The 9,503-nt window shown below is 43.8% G+C and overlaps 1 protein-coding gene across 1 annotated transcript in view; it reads left to right on the forward strand.

Annotated features, from left to right (window-relative positions):
• Nucleotides 1–4,928, forward strand: part of ablim1b (actin binding LIM protein 1b) — a 98,939-nt gene extending 94,011 nt beyond the window's left edge. The window contains exon 9 of the mRNA XM_064952776.1: nucleotides 4,818–4,928. Coding sequence (XP_064808848.1) covers nucleotides 4,818–4,928 — 111 coding nt within the window. The remainder of the gene's footprint in view (nucleotides 1–4,817) is intronic.
• Nucleotides 4,929–9,503: the final 4,575 nt, after the last annotated feature.

The following is a 9,503-nucleotide window of genomic DNA, read 5'->3' on the forward strand; positions in this document are numbered from 1 at the left end:
TATTATTACTCATCTCTGTGTCCTCCGCCTTATCCACATCACCTAGACCCTGACAGTTTGCTGTTGTTCTTAAAATTCTAATTCAATATTGCACCATATTTGCACGCACCGCATGTTCCATGACATTATCATGGAAAATATTAATGTTGTTTCCAACTACCAATCAACAACTGTGCCGTAAATCCGGCTGCATATTGAACGTTGAGATTTCCAAAAGTCCAGTCTGACAAGCAATTACAAGGAGTGGCAAGGAGTGGAATGTTAGCTAAAGAGAGTGGTAATCAGGCTAGACTTACTGATCAAGCTATTCAAAGTCAAAGGGACATTTCTGAAAGGTCTGGTTGCACCTGAAAAATGACCTAATTTGAAAGGCATTTACAAACTGTTAACAGATACTTTTCAGAATATATCTTTAAGGTGTCCTTCTTAAAGGGAAAGAGGGCATTTGGGGAAAGGGAAAGGCTAATGTTTGTTTGTGTGTTGGGCACAAATGTTTGAATGCGCTCCAATTCCTGTCACACTCATTTAAACTAAACTAAAATTAAGCGCAACATGTGAAGTGTTGGTCCCATGTTTCATGAGCTGAAATAAAAGATCCCAGAAATGTTCCATACGCACAAAAGCTTATTTCTCTCAAATTTGGTGCACAAATTTGTTTTAATCCCTGCTAGTAAGCATTTCTCCTTTGCCAAGATAATCCACCCACCTAACAGGTGTGGCATATCAAGAAGCATGATCATTACACAGGTGCACCTTCTGCTAGGGACAATAAAAAGGCCTCTAAAATGTGTGGTTTTAGAGAATGTGGCAGTACGTCCAACCCACGTCACAACCATATGTTGTGACGTGTAACCACATGTAACCAGCCAGCCCAGGACCTTCTGACTGTAATAAAAATAAAGCCCTTGTGTGGAATAAAACTAATTCTGATTGGCTGAAAAAAAAGAAGAAGAGGATTTCACATGACTGGGCATGGGCGCAACCATGGGTGAGCCTGGGAGGGCATAGGCCCACCCACTGGAGAGCCAGGCACACCCATGGTTGCGCCCCTGCCCAGTCATGTGAAATCCATAGATTGGGGCCGAATATTTTTTTCAATTGACTGATTTCCTGTATGAACTGTAACTATTTTTGTTCAGTGTCATCGGAAAGTATTCAGACCTTTTTCCACATTTTGTTAGGTTACAGCTTTATTCAAAAATGTATTCAATTGTTTTTTGCCCCTCATCAATCTACACATAATACATCATAATGACAAAGCAAACAATTGTTTATAGAACTGAAATATCACATATACACAAGAATTCAGGCCCTTTACTCCGTACTTTTTTATTCAGTACTCAAGGACATTCAGAGACTTCTCCTAGAGCCACTTGTCTTGGCTGTGTGCTTAGGGTCATTGTCCTGTTGGAAGGTGAACCTTCACCCCAGTCTGAGGTCCTGAGCACTCGAGGTCCTTTGCCTCGATCCTGACTAGTCTCCCATACCCTGCCACAGAAAAACATACCCAATGCATGATGCTGCCACCACCATGCTTCACAGTAGGGATGGTGCCAGGCTTCCTCCAGACGTGATGCTTGGCATTCAGGCCAAATATTTCAATCTTGGTTTCATCAGACCAGAGAATCTTGTTTCTCATGGTCTGAGAGTCCTTTAGGTACCTTTTGGCAAACTCCATGCGGGCTGTCATGTTCTTTTTCTTGAGGGGTGGCTTCTGTCTGGCCACTCTGCAATAAAGGCCTGATTGGTGGAGTGCAGAGTAGGTTGTCCTTATGGAAGGTTCACCCATCTCCACAGAGGAACTCTAGAGCTCTATCAGAGTGACCATGGGGTTCTTGGTCACCTCCCTGACCAAAGCCCTTCTCCCCCGATTGCTCAGTTTGGCCAGGCGGTCAGCTCTAGGAAGAGTCTTGGTGGTTCCAAACTTCTTCCATTTAAGAATGTTGGAGTCCACTTTGTTCTTGGGGACCTTAGATGCTGCAGGCACGTTTTGGTACCCTTCCCCAGATCTGTGCCACAACCCAATCCTGTCTCGGAGCCCTACGGACAATTCCTTTGACCTCACGGCATGGTTTTTACTCTGACATGCACTTTCAACCTCATATAGACCTGTGTGTGCCTTTCCAAATCATGTTAAAACAATTGAATTTACCACAGGTGGACTTTAATCAAGTTGAAGAAACATCTTGTCATGTCCGTCATAAGGAGTAGACCAAGATGCAGCGTGGATATGTTTCCATCCTTTATTTTGGAATAGAAAACTTCAAAGAACAAAACAACAAAGCGAACAAACGAAACATAAAGCTATAATAATGCTCACAGGCAACTATATATACAGTAGACAAGATCCCACAAAGCACAATGAGGAAATGGCTACCTAAATATGATCCCCAATCAGAGACAACGATAAACAGCTGCCTCTGATTGGGAACCATACTAGGCCAACATAGATATACAATTCCCCTAGATAACCCACCCATAATCACACCCTGACCTAACCAACATAGAGAATAAACAGCTCTCTATGGTCAGGGGGGCGGCTCTGGTGCGGGGTGAAGTACCCACTCCGCTCATGGATATGTCATCGGAGGAACCGGACCATGGATTGTCGCCGGAGACTCCATGCTGTAGATCGTTGCCGGGGACTCCGGGCCGTAGATCTTCGCCGGAGGCTGGGACTGGGAACCCTCGCAGGAGGCTCTGGACTGGGAACCCCCGCTGGAGACTCTGGACCGCAGACTGTCGCTGGAGGCTCTTGACTGCAGACGGTCGTTGGAGGTTGTCACGAACCGGCTCAAAGCCCGTAACAAAAGGGAGACGAGGTGGAAATAAGAAGTAACAAAATGTATATTTAATAAATAAAGTAACTAAGTATAATATACAATGGTGTGTGTAATCAGTAATCAGTAGTGTAAGTGAGTGTTGTGTATGCATGAATGTGATGATGCAGAGCGTTGAAAGGTGCCAAAGCAAACAACCAAAAGGCCACCAAGATACATAACAAAATCTGTAAAGGTGTCTGCATGGAGACAGTCTCCTCCATGAATGGGGAAGTGGTGTATTTATCCTGGGACACACCGGGCCCAGGTGTTTCCCGTGTAGCTGACGACCCTCCAAACTCCGCCCACCGGCATCCTAATAAGGAAACAAGAACAAAGAGAGAATACGGCAGACAGAGTGGGAGGGTCGTCACAAGGCACTGGAACGCAGAGCTGTGGACCATCGTTGGAGGTTCCGGACTGTGGACCATCGCCGGAAGCTCTGGACTGGGAACTGTCGTCGGAAGCTCTGGACTGGGAACTGTCGCCGAAATCTCTGGACTGTAGAGGCGGACTGGAGGCCTGATGCATGGGACCAATACAGGTGGCACCAGGCTGATGACACGCATCTCAGGGCGAGTGCGGGCAGGGGGCAAAGGACATACTGGACTGTGGAGGCGCACTGGAGGTCTAGAGCGTAGAGCTGGCACAAACCGTCCTGGATGGATGCTCACTTTAGCCCGGCAAGTGCGGAGTGCTGGCACAGGACGCACTGGGCTGTGAAGGTGCACTAGCGACACAGTGCTTAGTGCCGGCGAAGGATATCCTGGACCGAGGAGGCGTACTGGAGACCAGGAGCGCTGAGCAGGCACAACCCGTCCTCACTGGATGCTCACTTTCGCATGGCAAGTGCGAGGAGCTGGCACAGAACGCCCACTGGCTGAGGATGCGCTCCGCAAAACATGGTGCCTGACTGATCCCACACTCCTCATGGTGACTGTCTTGCTCCAGACACCAAACCATCCACTCTACCTCATCACTCCCCTCAACTATCTCACAATACTCCTCGCTCAGTCTATCCCAATATTCCTCTTCGCTCTCAGACTCGCCCCTTGGCCTCGCCGACCACTTCGTGTGCCCCCCAAAAAATGTTTTTTGAGGCTGCCTCTCGGGCTTCCGTCATGGCCGCAAACCCCAGTGCCGTCGTTGTCCTTCCTTCACTGCTTGCGTCTGCTTCCATGGAAGGCTTTCATCTCCTGCCATTATCTCCTCCCAAGTCCAGGATCTCTTTACCTCCTGGATATAGTCCCAGGCCCAGGATACCTGCTCCTCCTGGCCACGCTGCTTGGTCCGTTTGTGGTGGGATCTTCTGTCACGATCGTTACAAGGAGTGGACCAAGATGCAGCGTGTTATGTTTCCATCCTTTATTTTGGAATAGAAAACTTCAAAGAACAAAACAACAAAGAGAACAAACGAAACGTGAAGCTTTAATAATGCTCACAGGCAACTATACATAGACAAGATCCCACAAAGCACAATGGGGAAATGGCTACCTAAATATGATCCCCAATCAGAGACAATGATAAACAGCTGCCTCTGATTGGGAACCATACCATACCATACCCGACCTAACCAACATAGAGAATAAACAGCTCTCTACGGTCAGGGCGTGACACATCTGAAGGATGATCAATGGAAACAAGATGAACCTGAGCTCAATTTCATAGCTAAGGATCTGAATACTTATGGAAATAAGGTGTATACATATCAAAATAAATTACATACATTTGCAAAAACTTCTAAAAACCTGTTTTCACTTTTTCATTATGGGGTATTGTGTGTAGATTGCTGAGGAAATGTATTTATTTAAACCATTTTAGAATAGGGCTGTAACATAACAAAATGTGGATAAAGTCAAGGGGTCTGAATACTTTCTGAAGGCACTGGACATCGTCACCATCGACGCTCCTTCTGTGTGCAAATGTAGTAACTATGTCATTGTGCCATTATGGGAAGTTAGTTGTTAGTGGCTGACACAGTCTCTCTTTCGCCAGCAGCCTACCAGGTCCTCATCTGAGAGTATCTGCTCAAGACCTGGCTCCAGCATCTCAGGGTCCCCTGGTCACACATTCTATGTGAGTACCTACAGCAACTCTGCACACTACTAACTGGAGATGCAACTGAAGGTTACACAACTGACTGGGAACTCCAATGAAACAACAGTGTTATTCTTCTACTTTATTATTGATTGATATCACTCCAAGTTGTTCCCTACTTATTGTGCTGTATCATCTATGTGTTTGTTATGTTGGGAGTATTGTCATGTACACTGTCCTGAGTTATTTATGGTTGTCTTGTCATTGTCCTGTATGTATTTTGTAAATTAAAAAAATGTATTAAAAGCATCACAATTCTGGCTAAATACTATTATATCGTTATTAGGTAGTGTAGGGCTTTTGAAGTCTTGGTAGCTCTTTAGTTGAACCCTCAGTCATAAAACAACACTCAAGAGCACCAGACTCTTAATCTCAGGTTCGTGGGTTTGAGCCCCACGTTAGGTGCTTATTTTCTCTGTCGAAGTACCAACTCACTTCGCAAACAGCCCTCTGCTTGGACTTTCGAAGCAGGCTTGCCACACTGCATTGCTGACGTGTCAGGCATAGCTGGTGATTCAGAAGACTATGGATTTGAATCCCAGCTGTGCCTGCACTCATTCCTGTTATCTCAATGACATACCTATTACCTATGAATCGTCCTCCGAAATGGATTGAAAAAGTGCTCCTTTTCTGGACAAGAAATAGACAGGCAGAGGGTTCAAGAAGAATACTTCTTCGTGGCGAGGCTGGAACTCACAACCCTTTCATCAATTTGCTGCATATTGCTGTATAAGCACAAGACACTCACCGATTGCACCACAAGATCCATTAACAACACTCTCACTGATCACCATATTTTGTACAAACGGAGCTGTACGATATTCAGACCAATTCAATGTTACTGATGAGGTACCTGGCTAGCTCAGTCGGTAGAGCATGATACTCTTAAGCTCAGGGTTGTGGGTTCGAGCCCCACGTTGAATGATTATTTACTCTGTCGAAGTACAAACTCACTTCGCCAACCGCTTGGATTTTCCAGCTGGCTTGCCACCCTGCATTGCTGATGTGTAAGGCATAGCTGGTGATACAGAAGGCTATGCATTTGAATCGTAGCTGTGCCAGTACTCTGACCTGTTATCTCAATGACATACCTACTAATTATGAAACGTCCTCCTAACTGTATTGAATAAATGCTCCTTTTCTGTACAAGAAATAGACAGGGAGAGTCTTCAAGAAGAATACTTGCTCCTGGTGAGGCTCAAACTCACAACCTTGTCATCTAATTGCTGTATACTGCTGTAAGTACAGCACGGCAACAGATTGCACCACAGGATACATTAACAACAATCTCACTGATCACCATATTTTGCACAAATGGAACTGTACGATATTCGGACCAATATTACCATTGAGGTACCTGGCTAGCTCAGTCGGTAGAGCATGAGACTCTTAATCTCAGGGCTGTGGGTTGATCCCCACGTTGTTTGATTATTTTCTTTGCCGAAGCACCAACTCACTTCGCAAACAGCCATCTGCTTGGACTTTCGAGCGGACTTGCCACCCTGCATTGCTGATGTGTCAGGCATAGCTGATGATACAGAAGACTATGGACTTGAATTGTAGCTGTGCCTGTCATCTGACCTGTTATCTCAATGACATACCAATTACTTATGAAATAGACTGAATAAATGCTCCTTTTCTGGACAAGAAATAGACAGGCAGAGGTTTCAAGAAAAGCACTTGCTCATGGTGAGGCTAGAACGCACAACCTTGGCATTTCGTCGCTGCATACTGATGTATAAATACCACGCGCTAACCGCCTGCGCCACAGCAGCTATGCAAAGCACGCTCACTGATCACCATATTTTGAATAAACATAGCTGTACGATATTCGGTCCAAGTCAGTACGACAATTGACCAACCTGGCAAGCTCAGACGTTTGAGCATGAGCCTCTTAATCTCAGAATCGTAGGGTCGATAGCACAAATGGGGTGATTCTTGTCTGCGACGAAGCACCAACTCACTTTGCAAACAGCCATTCACTTAGACATTCGAGCAGGCTTGCCACCCTGCATTGCTGACGTGTCAGGCATAGCTGGTGATACAGAAGACTATGGATTTGAATCCTAGCTGTGCCTGCACTCTGACCTGTTATCTCAATGACATACCAATTAATTATGAAACATCCTCCTAACTCTATTGAATTAATGCTCCTTTTCTGGACAAGAAATAGACAGGGAGAGGGTTCAAGAAGAATACTTGCTCCTGGTGGAGTTTGAACGCACAATCTTGTCATCAATTTGCTGCATATTGCTGTATAAGCACAATACACTAACCGATTGCACCACAGGATCCATTAACAACACTCTCACTGGGGGACAAAATGGCATCGTTGAGAGAACACGGTGTTTCAGCGAGCTCTCGTGGCATTCGTAAATTTATATTTTTACATTAATCTCCTAGCTTGAAAATGGTAAATAACTTTAAGCTGCACCTCCACAGCATTGGATAACTTTGTTTATTTTTGGTTGAAGCTGATCATGAAACAGTGGTGTGAGTCGTCATGTACTTAGGCTCAGTAATATTTGTATCTTTATTATTTTTCTTGCTAAAGTAATAGCCGCTATAGCTCAGGCTGAGATATGTGTGAATCCATATTGGTGCCCAGGCTTGGTTTTAGGTGGAAGAGCCTCAATATTATTTTATTGATTTTCTTTTCCATACATATAAAGGATGAGGCTATTGAGCGGCAATGCGGACTTAAGAGTCTACATTGGAGAGTTGAAATCCCCTGCATGTTAGCCAGTGGGAAAAACCCCTTTTGGATCTTTACGTGTTTCATTTTTGGGTTTAGTATAGTTCGAGTTCAGGGTTCATATCGTTTGTTTATGCTCGGTGAGATAGAGGAGAGTTCAACACATGGAAAAAGGTACCACCCCACTTTTACAGTAGGATCCAGTCTGGATATTGAATGGTCAAGATACAATGGCAGGTAACGGACTGCGTGTATGTACATGGGAACATTAGAGGCAGCCATAACCCCTGTTGCAAGAAACTCATTTGGATGATAAGGAGCACCTGAAATTACAACAAGGGGGGTTTGGTCAAGTGTTTTTCTCATCATTTACATCCAGAAGTAGAGGTGTAGCAATTCTGGTGAAAAATAACCTTCCACTTAAGGTCTTGAATTGTGTGAAAGATACATTTGGTCGCTTTGTTATAATTAATGGTACTTTACAGGGGCAGAACATCTCCATAATGAATATTTACTTCCCCCCTGCTCACCCCCCTGATTTCCTCACTAAGGTATTTCTAGACTTTTCAGAATTGAACTCGGACACTGCAGTGGTTGGAGGAGATTTTAACTGCTTGTTGAACCCCCTTATTTGATAAGTTTCCCAGCGGTATAGCTTCACTCTCTCCTCAAGCTAAGTCACTTAAAGCTATTTGTGATGATCTGGGGATGCGGATGTCTGGAGAGCTTTTCATCCTTCCAACAGAGTTCACTTTTTTCTCTGCACCTCATGGATGTCAGACTAGAATAGATTTTTTTTTATGCCCAGGACGTCTTTGCAGTCTGTTTTATCCGCTAGGATAGGAAGCATAGTCATATCTGATCATGCTGAGGTGATCCTGGACATAAAACTCAACGGGGCATTCAATCGGTCAAGACATTGGAGGTTGAACACAACCACTCTTAAAGACCATACATTCACATCATATTTTATTACAGAGTTTAAAGATTTTTTCTCTATTAACTCTCAATCAACAGATAACCCCTCACTCCTTTGGGAGACCTGTAAAGTGTATGCCAGGGGTCTGATTATGTCATACAAAGCTACTAAGAGACGGAAAAAGCGTGAAAAGCAAAAAATGTTAGAGGGTGAAATATGAACTAAAGAGAAGGACTAACTCTCTCCTTACACAGGACGCTGAAAAGAAAATGAGATTTGTCAGGCAAAAGCTATATGAACATGGCGATAATCCAGGAAAGTACTTGGCATACCTAGCTAAAAAGAGAGCTGACTCTCAGTCAATTGCTACTATTACTGATTCTGATGGTAATCAATTATATGAAAATAAATTGATAAGTGACTCATTTAAGAAATTTTATACAAACCTTTATGCCTCAGAACTGCCAAAGGATGCACCCAAAGTAATGGAGAACTTCTTTGGTAAGATTGAGCTCCCTACTATCTCCGAAGAGCAGAGGTCCCTTCTTAACTTCTTGCGTCGAGCAATCCCGGATCCGGGATTCTATTTATAGCCTCAAGCTCATTAGCATAACGCAACGTTAACTATTCATGAAAATCGCAAATGAAATTAAATAAATATATTTGCTCTCAAGCTTAGACTTTTGTTAACACCACTGTCATCTCAGATTTTCAAAATATGCTTTTCAACCATAGCTAAACAAGCATTTGTGTAAGAGTGTTGATAGCTAGCATAGCTATAAGCCTAGAATTCAGCCAGCAACATTTTCACAAAAACAAGAAAATCATTCAAATAAAATCATTTACCTTTGAAGAACTTCAGATGTTTTCAATGAGGAGACTCTCAGTTAGATAGCAAATGTTCAGTTTTTCAAAAAAATATTATTTGTGTAGGACAAATCGCTCCGTTTTGTTCACGTTTGGCTATGAAACC

Source organism: Oncorhynchus masou, chromosome 31 (genome assembly GCF_036934945.1).
Source record: "Oncorhynchus masou masou isolate Uvic2021 chromosome 31, UVic_Omas_1.1, whole genome shotgun sequence".
Classification (NCBI taxonomy): domain Eukaryota; kingdom Metazoa; phylum Chordata; class Actinopteri; order Salmoniformes; family Salmonidae; genus Oncorhynchus; species Oncorhynchus masou.